The sequence below is a fragment of the Bemisia tabaci genome, chromosome 5 (assembly GCF_918797505.1).
Source record: "Bemisia tabaci chromosome 5, PGI_BMITA_v3".
NCBI classification, from domain to species: domain Eukaryota; kingdom Metazoa; phylum Arthropoda; class Insecta; order Hemiptera; family Aleyrodidae; genus Bemisia; species Bemisia tabaci.
Genome location: NC_092797.1, coordinates 49,911,426 through 49,925,955, shown reverse-complemented (window position 1 = coordinate 49,925,955; position 14,530 = coordinate 49,911,426). Strand labels below are relative to the sequence as shown.

Below are 14,530 nucleotides of genomic sequence, written 5' to 3'. Positions count from 1 at the left end.
CTGCAAACTTATCTTATGCAAGTTCCACTAAATAATTGAATGAATTTAGGCTTCTTTAAACCAGCTAACTAGATTTTCAAGCGGTTAGATCTTTATAATAAAAAAGAACTTTCTTCACCACAAAAATAATATATAATTTAAAAGCTTACAGAAGTCGACTCTTAGACCATACCTTCTACGCAATAGAGACCTTTCAAAAACCTGAGAACAAATTCAGTTAGGATAAAGAGAAAAGCAGAGAAGTTTTAGTCAAAACAGTTAGTCATGAAGGCAAGGCCAAAGATGGATTTTTAGGTCCTGTAATTGCTCAACATTTACAAGACACAAGCTCTTCATGACCACCTTTCATGGCAGATAATCCAATTAAAGCTTTGATGGTGCAGCATAACTTCTCTCAAGAATAGAAAGTCATGTATGAGAAGTTCATTTCAATTCATTACCTTTATTTGATAATATTTATCACAGAAAATATAAACAAGCAAACAAAAAAGTAAACAGTAAAATGATTACTTTGATTATTACTGGAGCAGTTCCCATCCAATTCTGACATAGAAAAAAACCCAGTGCTATTAAAACGTACCGAGAAAACCCAGATTGCAAAAAAATAAATACAAAGTTTCTGTCATTGCAGTTGTCAATGTCAACAGCAATCGATCATAATGTCCACATAAGAACACAGACATAGTAATCTATTTGTTTTTAATACTTCTAATTTTGTATGTTTTTGTAACTCATCGTCTGGTAAAACAATTATGGGTACACACAACAAACCATAATTACTCTATTTAGGAAACTTGGATTGTTCTTAAATATATCACACATCAGCTTTCAATTGGAGATCTGATAGCTTAACTTTCTCCCCCGGCTTGAATGCTGGCATTCCCAAGTAAGGACAGCTTGCACAACGGAAAGCATCACCAAGGTAACACTGAAATAAAAGAGGAAAACATAATGAGACCGAGTCTTGTAAATAAAAACTCAAAAGGAAAAAAGTCTTAAGCTGCGAAGTTGAAAGCCTTGTCTCATTTCGATTATTAAGAAGTGATAGCGTCAGACAAAAGTGCATTAAGGTGGGGACTCGAATTTTTCAGTAAAGTGGAAAAACAAATTTGGTGTCAAGTCTATCGATTATCAGTTTTTAGTGATAAATGCTTTCTGATGCATTGAAGAACATCAGGTTAAAATTTCAAATCATAGTTTGCATTGATAAGGATGTTCACAAGTTTGATAAGCATAATTCCTTAAAGTGGCAACAGTCCCTACAAACTTTAACAACAGTTTTATTGGAAGGGTCAGTGGTGCCTATTTTTTTATTCATTTTCTTTAAGGACTAAAAAAGTTGAGTTTCCAGTAATTCAATAAGATTTTCTTTACATCAAAAAACGAGGTCTAAGTCGCCAACATCTGAACTCACTTTTTACATAAATTTGTGGCCGTCTATTGTGAAAAAGATTTTAGCAGGGACTCCGTATTCTCCGACCGGCTGAGGCCCGGCCGAAAACATGGCCTAGTTACATCATGACAACAGTCTACCTCTGGTTAGTTAGAGTTTGATCAGCTTCATCTCATCTTGAAGTGGTTTCTAAAACTTCATGATGGACTTCTTACGTTTTTTTAAGCTGCGACTTTGCCCTAAGTTTTTCATTACAAGCGTCATTAATTATTTCAATGATTTACTTACTTATTTGGAAAAGCCTTTTCCCGAAAATATGTCAATAAGTCAAGCCAAGAATCTACTTATTTACTTTATGATGTTTTAATTTAATTTTTCTTTCCCTGGACCTAAATCCTTAAAAGAATATTTCACCAACTTACGTTTCCACAGGCTGAACTCTTAACCTCCTGTTTTGGTTCTTTTTCCGCTTTTTCATTCTCCAATTCTTCTGCTAGTCCGCAGGAACAATTTTTGCATGCTTTTCTTTTCCCAGTTGTGCCACAAACTAAAGAAACAAGAAATTTAGAATTAATCGACAAATTTAAAGCAACAGGTACAACAAAACATTTATGAGACTTGAATAAAAAAGTATGGGACGGTTGAAGTTCCTTGACAGAGATAAAGGAGAGTGAGTAATAAGGCCAGAGAGTACTTGGACTTAACTCAGAGGTTTTAACATGAATCTATCTTATGTAAGCTCAGATTTAAAAGCATAGGAAATGCAAAAATTTCTTGCGAACTGGCGATTTCGACTTTCGATCTAGGTGTCAATTAGTCTCACGGAAAAATGTGAGATTTCATGATGCCAAATTTTACAGAGACTTTTTTCAAGTCATGAGCCGAAAACAAAGAGGTCATCACTCTTGAAGATAGCTGACTTTTGCGAACCAAGAAGTTAGGTACTTTTTCTACCCCTGCATTTCAATTTCATCCTTTCCATAAATTGTAGGATTAAAGAAAACTTTTTTACACGCCAGTAGATTTTGTTAATTTATTCATGGGCATCTAGTACCAAAAAACTGATATTTTTCGCTAAGAAGTAGACCCTCAACTTAACTAGGACAGGGACGGCGCTAATTTAAATAAATGAACACTGGAGATTTTTCCCTTGCGGTTAATTATCATCACAATTTCTATTACATCCTATGCAGGCCAGGTTTGAAATGCTTGATATTACCTTTCAAAGACTGAGGGTCTGGTTTTTTGAGATCCTCTTCATCGAGCAGTTTGTCCGAATCAATGACCTCAATCGAGTCATCAAGAGAGCTCTCCAGTTTCCATACAGCGGCAGCACTTTCGAATAATTTGTTGGCAAAAGGTAATTTAGCTGATGCTCCTACCTACATTGGCATTTGGAAGAAAAAAAAAGTTACACAAAAGATTTAAGTAATCAAGAAGAATCACACAACACACCATGAAAGCCCCTCCCACAACGCACTCAGGCGTTCTTCGACACCCAAATCCCACATGTGCCTACCTTCCTAGAGGTTATCGGGCAACTAACAATGAGAAATGAGGAGGGGTGATGTTTCGACTTATAGATTGATAAAATAATAAATACTAGAAGTCAGAGAGCTGTACGTAGGTACGATTTTCTAGAATTTTTAATGATTCCATTGATGGCTTAAAACAAATAATGCATACTCTTAATTGTAAATTTATGAACTGTTTCATTTTTCTAAAGGGAAACTGACTTGACATATTCTCTTGAAAATTTCTGTGAATTTCCTTCGCTCATTCAAAAATATTCACAGAAAATTTTTAAGAAGCATTTCGGAAGTTCCCTGTGAAAATAAAATAAAACATTATCAGAGATTTGAAAAATTTGCCATGAAGAAATGCATTTTCTGACTTTAGCCATCAATTTTATGAATAATTAATGATTCAGGAGACAAAATTACATTATTTTAAAGCGACAGAGACTTACCTCAAAATTTGGTTTCTGGCAAATGATTTCCATCACGGAGATATTTTTTTCTGTGTTGAAGGACTTCTTGATGGCTGAAATCTCTGCATCCTCTAGGTTAAGCGTTTTCGGTTCACTAATGTTGCTGAACCCGCTGATCAGTAATTTGCTTCGAAACTGTTCAGAGGTTAAGACTTTGCCATTTCCATCGGCAGTTTCAACCACAGGTTCTCGAAGAATAAGTCTCCCATTGGGTTTGATGATACGTAAAATTTCTGCTAAAACAAGGTCATCATGATTGAATGATGGCGGAGAGAGGATTCCTGAGAAAATTACATCAAAAGAAGAGGATCCATGCTGACCTGAAAAAAAATAGAACATGATATTTTATATGATAGTTACTTATATGACATTCCGATTCAAAGTACATGGGCGTACAAGTCTTTTGTAAATTTTGGATGATTATGTTGGGACTTAGATCTGTTAGTGTTGTGCTGGATGGTTCAAAGACCTTCATCTCCCCAGTGCTTGAACTTTAAACGGATTTAATCATGAGGTTCAACGGAAAAATAAGAAGGTATTTTCCTGTTAGAGGGAGCATGAATTCTGCGTCAAGCGCAGGAGAAAGGGATTCAACTTGTTATGCTACCTTCAAAAGGGCACTGTGTGAAATGACACTGTATTGCGCAATACCTAGCGAACTGGAGAAAAGGAGCAGCCCGGAAGTAGAGCAGAATGAAAATAGCATGAAAATGGTTTTAAATGATCCTCCACAAAGTGCTAGAATTCACAAGTTACACTGAGCAAACTTAAAGATATCCACTGAGTAAACTTACGCCTTTCAAGTTCCGGAACATTGGTTGAAACTTTAGGAGACTGGATGAAGTTGTAAATCAAGCTGAGCTTTCACAGGGGCCAAGAGAGTAGACAATAGAGAAAATTTCTTACCTATGGCTAATCTCTGCAGATTTTCCACGCGCACATCGCCGGAAGAGCCACATTTTTCTTTGATTGCATCAACTGTGGAAGTCATGAGGGACTGTTCATCGGAAGAGTTCCACAACAAGAGGGCGACATTACCTTCTTGAACAAAATTTAAGTACGACATTTTGCAGTGACGAATTTATAGGACACAAATTATGAATTTAAACCTTAGCACAGTACAAACAGAACACGATTATTCAGCAGCACCTTGATTATAAACTTGAATTCTGGAACAAATTGGGAAAACAAATCTAATTTCTAACCTCGAAAAAAAACAATAACATCCTCTGAGCTTTTGAAGTTGTCGTAAAGCGCCACTGGAGCGCTGTGATCATTCGCCTTTTTGGCGGCATTTTTAAATTTGCGGACAAAATTGTGCAGCTGAGCTGAAGAACTTTTGAAATGACAGTTTTGGCCTCGTTTCAACAAACCGCACTTTTACAATTAAATTAGTAATTAATACAAATTTTCTAACTGAAAAATTCGAATGGACCTTTAAAGTTGGAAAATATAAATTCATAAAATATAAGCGGGATATATGATGAAAAGTTCCAAAAGTGGACCCTATTAAAGAGCAATATATTCGAAAATTCTAGAGGAACTCATCCAGTATAAAGCTGCCGCTGCTGTGGCCAGATTTCGAAACAATTCAATTAAAACATCAGTAGCATTAGTAATGATTCAAATTATGGTTTCCTCTCATCTGCCAACTCTAAGTTCAGGTTGCGTACAATGATTGAATGACATCTATTAAAAAAATCCTCATTCTGTTATTTAAGTGGCAAGCGTAGGTATTGTTAGTTTCAGGAATTTCTGTCCAATTTTTTGGTCCTAGAGAATATCAGCCCAATAAACTTCGTCCAGTACCGCTTAGTCCAGTAAGTTTGGTCCGATATTTTTCGGTCCAATCCATAAAATGGCCCTGCGTTTTAGGTCCAATCGTTTTTTTTTTTTTGACCTTCATACAAAGTTTTTTTTTTCGACCAAGAACATTGCACAATAGGTATTAGTGACAAAATAGACAAATATCAACATATGATTTTAACCGCAGTTTTTCAAGAGAGGATGCTATTGTGATTAGAGAGGAGGGAAGGGCCTTGAGAACCAAGGTATTTTTCCCTTTTCTAACATTTACCTATGCTATAATTATAGCGTAGGTAATTTTTGTCCAATTTAAATTGGACAAAAATAAAATCTGATCATTGGACTCATAAGTATGGGTCAAGGTAATAAAGAGGACTAAAAAAGGTAGGACGAATTTTCTTTTGGACCAAACTAACTACTGGACAAAATGTCAGTATTGTTTAAGTATTGTTCTTGAAACGACATCTGTCAAGCCCGAGGTAAAATGGATTGCATTAAGCAAAAAGGAACCAGCACGTTTACAGTGTTTTCAAAATTGTGCAACTTCTTCTTTCCTATTAAAAATATTCAATATATTTACAGTATTAAAATTTACACAATTATTTTCCTTTAAAATTAACAATTTTTTGCTGGGAAGCAAAAGATATTTGCTATTCTGAAAGATTTTTTAAATAACAATGAAGAATCAACATTTTTTCAACTTTGTAATAGTGCTAGTTCCTTTTTGCTAAATGCGATCCAAATAATTGTTGATACTGCATCAAAGTATTGCGTATGTTGCCTACTTACTAATTGGAGGGATTCCACTGATTGAAATTTAAGTATTGCCATAAAATTTGAATAAGTTTTTCACCATGGTTCCTGGAATGGTTTTTTTAAAGGCTTTCATGAAAGCCTAAAAAAAGCCTGCAGGATAATATTTTGCAAAAAGATCATGGAAACTATCACAGTATGACAAATTATAACTCTTCAATTGAAGCTTTCCCTAATCTCATTTTTTCTCACTCTGAAGTATTGGTAGTTGAAATTTACTGAGCTGCAATATTTTGAAAAGCAAGATTTTAGGAGGTGGGTGAGGGGCATCAAAGCACAAGAAATTGCGACGGTTCAAATTAGAAATTTTATTTTTGAGTATAATTAAGAGTTGAATAATTATTACAGATGGTTTGGAAATGCACCAATGTCTTAGAAATTTTCAAGACGTTTGCCTTATCTACCTTATCAATCATAAAAACTGCAACATCTATCAATTAATCAATCATTAATTTAATCATCAATTTTAAAATAGGTTCCTCTGGGAAGATGAGCTAATAATGCTAAATGAACAGATATAATGTCGCCTCCATAAGGTAAACAAATAACAAAGTCAAATGAAAGCTTCTGTGTATTTTTTTTTTCTTTTTCTAAGTAAGGCTGAACAATCGTAGAATAACAGACAAAATGATAAATATCACATGGAATGCTGAAGTAAGTACCTAGCGTAATCCATGAACTGAGAACAATTCTAGTGAGTAATGAAACTTTACATAATGACTGGATTCAGGGAAATAATTCAACACAGAAAATCAAGAACAGGATGAAATAAGTGGTAAATAAACACAGCAGAATCTAATATCGTTCGGAAAAAAGAAGAGTTTAAATAATTTATGTACATACATACCTACATGGTTGAAAGTAGCTAATTGAAAAAATGATGTAGACTTCAGGAAATAAGATGCTGTAAACTTGCACGACTACTTTTGAAGTCTTATTTGGGGTTGAGCAACACTAAATTCAAATTAATGTGAATAAAAGATGAATCGGACTGAATTTCATTTAATACTTTTTTCCCCCCAACCTCAATGCTAATGCACAAAGTATCTCATCTCATTGCAGTGTATTATTAAAAAACTTTTGGTTTCCAGTTCTTAACAGTGGATATTTCTAACTATGACGAAAACTAAATAATTATAAATTAACGATGCCAGCTACTTCTCCGAAGTGTTTGCGGAAAGAACGGTTGAGCTTTCCAAAATTAGTTTCCTTGATCATTCCTTGCTATAATGAAAATGTGAGAAAAAGTAAATGTCATTGATAAAGACAGGCACTCAATTTGATGATAGCCCAAGTTCATTGTAACGGGAACAAAATATAAATTTTTCAGATTTATCAACATTTATCCTATTAAAAAAACATCTGCTTAAAAGTTAGCACAAAAAATACCTTGACACTGAAACGTACTCAGCTAAAATGTTGGGGTGAGTTGCGTCCGATGCATTTTCTTTCGCGGCAAATGAACGATTCAAAGGAGGATATCAGAGAGTAAGCGGTTCAGAGTTCAAAAATATCAATAAGAAGTCTCAAAGAAGAATTTATAATTAGCTGGTTAATAATTTAGATTGAAATTTAGATTAATACACAGTAGGAATTTTGCCAACGTCTCTATTCAGTTGAGTGTCTTTTACTATGCTATCTGTTAAGTATTTTCCATGAGTAGTTCAAAGTATAAAGTGAAGATTTATGATGATCTGAAAAAAAAAAAATTCACTTCAATGAGAAACTATTCTGTAGGATCATTGAGATAACAGAGAAAACCACCAAGGAATTTCTTCATCGCACAGTTTCGTTTGATTTTTCAGACTTTCATCACATTCTAATAACTTGAGAAGAGTAAAATGACTAGAAATAACGAAACTAATTGCCCAATCCAAAAGTGAAGGACTTTAGGAAGTGCTATGTTTCAAAATTCTATGAGAAGAAAAAAATTTAAGAAAATTTAAAAGAAAACGCAGATTAGATTTAATGGTCATTAGGACGATATTTTTAAAATTTCTCATAAATCAGTGAAATTGAAAAGGTTGAAAAAAACTAGGTTTGGTTTAATGGCTACTAAACCAATATTCCTGACACAAGCACAAATAGACTCAAATTTTGCAAATTTTTGGTTACAAAACCTTTTTAACTAAAAAACAATAAAATAATAAACAATTAAGATCTAGTCAAGTACAGAGGAGGGTAAGTGAAGTAAGGAAACCTTAACCAGCCAGGGGACTCCACTGTCACGTAGTAACATTGTGGTTCCTCGTTGGTCAAAAGCCCCATACATACAACTAAAATAAATCAGCTGACTCAAAAGTGACAAAAAAATCCTGATTTCTGTTTGGTTTAAAGGTGCACTGTTTGACTAGTCGCAAAGAAGAAAATTAAGGGGTGCTATAGTGACAAGACCATCGAACAAATGGGTGAGACAAAGGTCTTAACTTGCAGATGACTGGTATAAATTTTGAAAATGTTACTTCTTATATAGTAAAAATGAGGCACGCAGCTCCCTGACATTAAACGGTGAAAATTGAACGATTCAAGAGAGCTCCTAGCACAAGAACTAACTTATCTGCCTGTTATCACATCTGTGCAATTCATACATCAGCCTTGAGGAATGAAACCCCTTTAAGAGGGGAGAAAATCGATATCCATATAAATATCACACTCCTATAAAAATATCCATTACCTGATCGTAAAGATGCCATTTATTTTAATATCATTCCATCAAAAAATTTTCAACTGTGTAGCTATAAAAGAATATGCACGACAAGAAGAAACCAAATAAATTTGGCTATGGGAAAGGGATGAAGTAGACTATGTCACTGAAGGTGATCTAAAAATGTTTCCTATAATATGTTAGAGAAGAATGCAAAGACTAAAAACTGTACTGTTTATTTATTTTCCTTTTAAGGAAAAAAAAATTAAGGGTGGTAATAAAATGAATGATAATTCTACACAATGATAGTTGCACTTATCCTCTAGTAGTTGTCATAATACATACGTATGGATTCTTAACAGATGGATGAATGTACTTAAAAGAGTTGTTCATTTGGACATGGCTTAGCTAAGAATATGATAAAAGAAAAAAAAAAGGGAAAAAAAAGAAAGGAAAAAAAAAACCCATTCAAGACGAACCACTTGTTTGAAATACATACAAGCAAGAGCTAACAAAATTGAATACATTTTGTCCGGTTTTAATTGAATAAATCAATGGCGACAGTCTTCCAAATTAATGAGACAAATTCAAAACATTGAAAGTCAAATATTAAAGAACGATTCACAAACGAGAAAGTGAAAAAGATAGAACAGTGCTAATCGACTTTAAAATGATGTGTCTCCGTAGAAAGTAAGCAAAACATTGTTCTACGAGAAATCCATAGTGGTTCGATGTATCTTATGTCCAGTCCATAAGTAATTTTTTGAGAATTAAAAAAAAATGATCTTTTCTCTACTTTATTCCTAGTCTAAATAAAAATCTCAATTTCTATGAATATTTGAGCATTGACGAGCTAATTAATTTTATTTCCTCTTACTCAACACTCAACTTTAAAAATCTCTCTTTTAAAATAGAGTTTTTCTCTTTGTAAAATTCATACTACATATATTTTTTTGGTAAAGCACTAGGTTGCAAAACAAGATGCATAAAAGCGAATATATGCATTTGCATGCTTTTAGGCCTTTCATGTAATTTTTAGTCTCTATTTCTTGGAAAAATTTCTATGATGACATAATACTATGCATTTAGTGGCTTAAAGGTAATTGATAAATTAAACACTAAAATCTATTAAACGCTTCACTTCATTTAAAATTGAGAACAGTTAATTATATAGGACCCAATCAGAGTACAGGAGAAGATAAAAAGATGAGCCTTAGTAGTATGATTGAAATCAGTTTGAAAGATGCAGGAATGATGCTTCAAACTTAACAGAAAAATTGCTTTAGAATTTTAATAAAAACTGGATAGGGGCGGTTCATAAAAAACGTAGCGCTCAACTACCGATTTTTTGATCCCCTGATAAAATTTGCTTTGGAAATACCTATTTCCGAGGTGATTCCTGAATCTTGCAACAGCCCTTTCATAAGTTTTATGATGTTTGGTATTGAAAACACACTGAATAAGGAACCTAACTTCAAATCAGAAAGTTTGAGTTGATAACTGCCATTTCAGCATGTTTTCCTATGAATGTATAGGAATCACTTAAGTCAAGTTGGCAGTTATTTACTTTTGATTGTAATGCGCTGAGAATTATTTCATGTGTCTAAGCATGGCAGAAGTACCATCCTTGATTGCTATTAGACAATGGCAGCCCAGCCACTCGCAGACAGAAAATAAACAACTGCCAACTAACCTGACAAGTGGTCTGGTAGAAAGCACAGAATATTTGACAGTGTGCAAATTAAGGTAATGTTTGATGGCTAAATGAAGAGGTTGATACGAAAATGCACCCTCATGCGTACCCAAAAATTCTTCTCTTAGCCTTTAAATGTAACATCTGAAAGGAAATGCACCTAACTATTGGGTTTAAAAGATGCGATGTGAACAAATCAGAATCATAAAGTCATGCTTAGAGAGAGAAGCTTGCTTTACACATAAAATAAATACAGCACTCATATGCTGAAAATTAAAGAACAGTAAAATCAACATCAACAACAATAAAACATATTCATTGAATTTACAATCGATCCTAATTTATTCGGATGTAGAAAAACTTAATTGAATAATGGGCGCTAACCTACCTAAAGAATGATCAGTCAGATCTGTATGTAGAGCCTAAATGACATTACAAGTCAGAGACAGGATAAAGTCCTTTGAAAAGTTCTTACATAAATACGATGGAAACAATGAGTCACTAGATAGGGTAAATATTAAAACACTTCTTGATATATTCCTCATCAAAATTTCAAGCAGTAGCTGTTCGACAAGTTTGAAAAGTTGAGGATAAAATTATAGATTAATTTTCATATGCAGCATCGAAGTTATTAAATTCAAATTATCTGCTAATGAAAAAGCAAAATCAAAGTGTGGCACATTAGCCTCTGAAAATTATCATATAATTAGTGTTGAATTTCACAAAAAATTGTTTCCTGCAAATCCATGGCATATGTAAAATTCACAGGGGATATTGAGCACAAGGCAAAAATTACTTATTCTTGCAGAGGACTGAAAATAATTCAATGGTCTGTTTGATACTTGTAAACTTGGATTTTTTGCATGCAGATAATTTAAACTGATGAGCGCAGAAAACGCTTGTTAGCTTACCCAAATTATAAGTTGAATTTCGGAATTATTTGTGTTTTTATCGTTTTTCCTAAGTTTTAAACTAGAACGATATGATAGAGTGCTTCATGGCTTACCCTATCTATTGGTTCATTATCTATTACTAATTTGAGAGATTGGGGGGGAGGGGGAGGAGAATGCTCCACTCTTGCAGTTATTTTTACAAATAGTTGTGAAAAAAGAGCCCAAAAAAAGGAACGACAATTCACTATTTCAATTTCAAAAAAACTTACAAGATGGAGGAAAAATTTGCCCTGAAGATTGGCTATGAAGAACGATGTAAGTATTAAAGATAAGCTGGAACAACCTTGGAATTCTGATATCTAAAGGATTCAAATTTTATACTTGCGACTGAACGTTGAAACTCATATTATTAAGAAAATTGAGTCATTTAAATTCGAAACAACTTCCACTGATGCTTTCTACATGATTAGTTCTGAAAAAACATGCATACATAGAGAGCTTCACACAGAAAAATTTCAGTTATTGCTGCTGACACAAGACACAGCTGAGTCTGTGTGATTTGCCATTAAAGAGAGCGCAGAAATCAAAACGATCAATGACATACGATAGCAATTACAAGTTTGAAAACAAAAGGTACCTTTTTTGAAAAAAAAACAGGCTTCAAGTTTTTAAAACGTTCCCTTTTCCATTGTTATCTAGTGGGCCACAAAAATGTGTTTATAAACAATCTACTTAATGATAACATTTGGAGCAGAAGTTTTACAAACCCCTTTTCTAAAATTGATGATTGATTAACATCATACTACAAATAGCAAAATACATGATAGCTGCGTATTTTCCTTTAATGAATAAAGCATGTTCATCCAAAACACTTCATGCACACCTGGAAAAATTGGTGAGCCTGCTCTCTCGTGAGATAGAGACATTAAATTCCAAATAGTGTAAATCACGCTATTAATGATAGCAAAAATAGCCTTGCAGGATTCTTAATTTTATTATTCGGCAGGTAATTTATTTGATTGATTCCACATGCAAGGACTTTAGTTGTTTGAAATAAATTTCTTCACTACTTTAGGCAGGTAGGTGCTTTGAAAATTCTCCATTCTTAATTCTAAGGGAATTCTTAACCAATCAGAAGAGCAAATACAAAGAATTATCATTGAGATTCATTTTCTCAGAATTTCATCCCGTTCACAGGGTTTTCCACCAATATTTACAAACAAGATAATTTGCCTGACTGTTACAGAACAAAAGGAACAGGATTAAGAGAGACACCTAAAAAAGAGAATAATGATAATTATGGGACAAATAAAATGACAGCTAAATGCAAACATTTAATATCCTTTTGGCAAAAGCTTACTCCTGCTTTGGCTTGAGATTTGCAACTATGCAACTGCTCCAAACAGCTGAAACAAATAGAAATACATATATGAGAACAAAAGATGCAATAAAAAAAACCTAAACCTGCCTAGTTCATCGTCTCCTGCACAAGAAAAAATATCGTAATTGCGCTGACTCCGTATTTCTTACTAACAATTTATAATTTAATGGGAGCTTCATCACATTAATTTGCCTACAATTTCGGTTGACTTTTTTCCAGATCATGAGATTCTGAATTTGAAAAATCTTATTTCATTAAGTTCAAATGAAGCGTTCTAATTCAGAAAAAAAAGGAGGGGGAGACCTCCTACTGGGACGAATTATAGAAAAATTCAGGTCAAAATGATGCACTTGAGGATGAATACAATGGATACCTTCATACAAAACAAGTTTATCTTCACAAGGAATTTATTCTACAATGCTACGGAAAAGCGCCGCCTAAACATTCGGTAGTTACCAAATTTCTCCGTTTAAAACATTAATTTTCATGGAAAATTAAGAATATTTTTCCTCTAAGTGTTCGAATAATTCAGATCAAATCACAAACAAGATTATCTGAAAAATTTGAAGAGTGATATCCAAAGATTTCTCAGAATATTCGTGTTTTATCAACAGAAATTTGGTAAAATCTGAAGACTCATGCGGAGTTTTTCCATAGAACAGCTGCATTGCAGATAGACTTCTTTGGCAACAGGAATGCTGAAGTCTTGATTGCTAATTCGGCATTGCTTCCCCTCCAAGTCAAAACATGATGGATCCTGAATTTTTAAATTTTTCCTCATCATTCAATTTTGGGAGAGCTATGTTGCCACATTGTCCGATCGTACAACCATTTGATGAAAACAAAAGGAACTTTTGCTTGTAAAACCGTCAAATTGATCATACTGCATTTCTCCATTGTAAGAGGGGTCAGTAGCAATAATTATCTGCTGCGATGCTATGTAGACTGTTTTCAAATTGAACTGAACTTCCTGTATTAGTGCACCTTGTTTTTTCTATTCACAATCATGGTCTCAAATAATGGTAAGCATTAACACTCAGTTCACATCTACTGTTCCAAATTCAAACATTCATTGAAGGCAACGGCAAAAAAGCTTTAGAAAAATACTGCATACTCAGGGGCCCTTCAAGTATTACGTAAGCTACCGAAAGGAGGAGGGGGTCAAGCTCAGTCACACATATGACATACGCCTGTAACTCTAAAAAAAAAAATTTTCGGATGAAAAGAATTTTCGCAGCTATTTTTAAGGCTTTCTTCGTTACTTTTTAAAAAAATAGGGATGGGAGGGTGTCAGGTCCGTCTAAGATGATTCAAAAGGGGGATGGAGTCTTACAGGTGCCTAACGAGAGGAAAGGTGAGACTGAAGAAGGCATACTCAATACTAATATAGCCCCTTCTACGTTAATACTTAAATATTACAGGGAAAGAATGCTGGAGAGTTGTCCAAATTTTGAAAATTCTATACTTTTGGCATTTGTTGCTCTCTAAGAAGCCGAGTGACATAAATTTCCGAAGTATTTACATGAGAAATTTTTGTTTAAAACTCAATTTTTGCGTAGGAGCAACCACAAACTATTTTGAACTCAGGTTTTTTTCCATAAAATTTTTAAGCTCGAATTATTTGGATTTCGCCTGAGGTGACTTACGTTGCATTTTTTACCTGTAATCTTCTTGTACATTAAGAACGAACTACATCAATCATGCTGGTAAATATTATCAAACAAAGATTTTGAAAGCTTGCAACAAAAATGAAAACCTTTCTCACCTCCATTTTGTTAGCTTCCTGCAAGTCCTCAAGGATAACTTTAGCACCCTCCTGGGAAAGGTTACACATGTTACTCTTTGACAGAGCATTTTTACTCAATACATGTGATACAGTAAACGTCACTTGTCATGTTGATTTAATTTCCATGCAAG

General features: G+C 33.8%; 2 protein-coding genes and 1 long non-coding RNA gene across 3 annotated transcripts in view; 1 reads left to right on the top strand and 2 right to left on the bottom strand.

Annotated features, from left to right (window-relative positions):
- The window catches only part of LOC140224680 (uncharacterized), a 378,383-nt gene that overhangs the window by 95,114 nt on the left and 268,739 nt on the right, over nucleotides 1-14,530 (top strand). The window lies entirely within an intron of this gene.
- On the bottom strand, nucleotides 423-4,607 carry CIAPIN1 (cytokine induced apoptosis inhibitor 1). The gene is made up of 5 exons (XM_019044930.2): nucleotides 4,290-4,607; nucleotides 3,363-3,703; nucleotides 2,613-2,775; nucleotides 1,816-1,940; nucleotides 423-928 (listed from the first exon to the last, which is right to left on the bottom strand). The coding sequence occupies exons 1-5, from the start codon at nucleotides 4,447-4,449 to the stop codon at nucleotides 815-817; spliced, it is 903 nt and encodes a 300-aa protein (XP_018900475.1). The 5' UTR covers nucleotides 4,450-4,607; the 3' UTR covers nucleotides 423-814.
- Nucleotides 6,291-14,530, bottom strand: part of rl (Mitogen-activated protein kinase rl) — a 158,530-nt gene continuing 150,290 nt past the window's right edge. The window contains exon 9 of the mRNA XM_019043681.2: nucleotides 6,291-12,638. The gene's annotated coding sequence lies outside the window, so the exon portion shown is untranslated. The remainder of the gene's footprint in view (nucleotides 12,639-14,530) is intronic.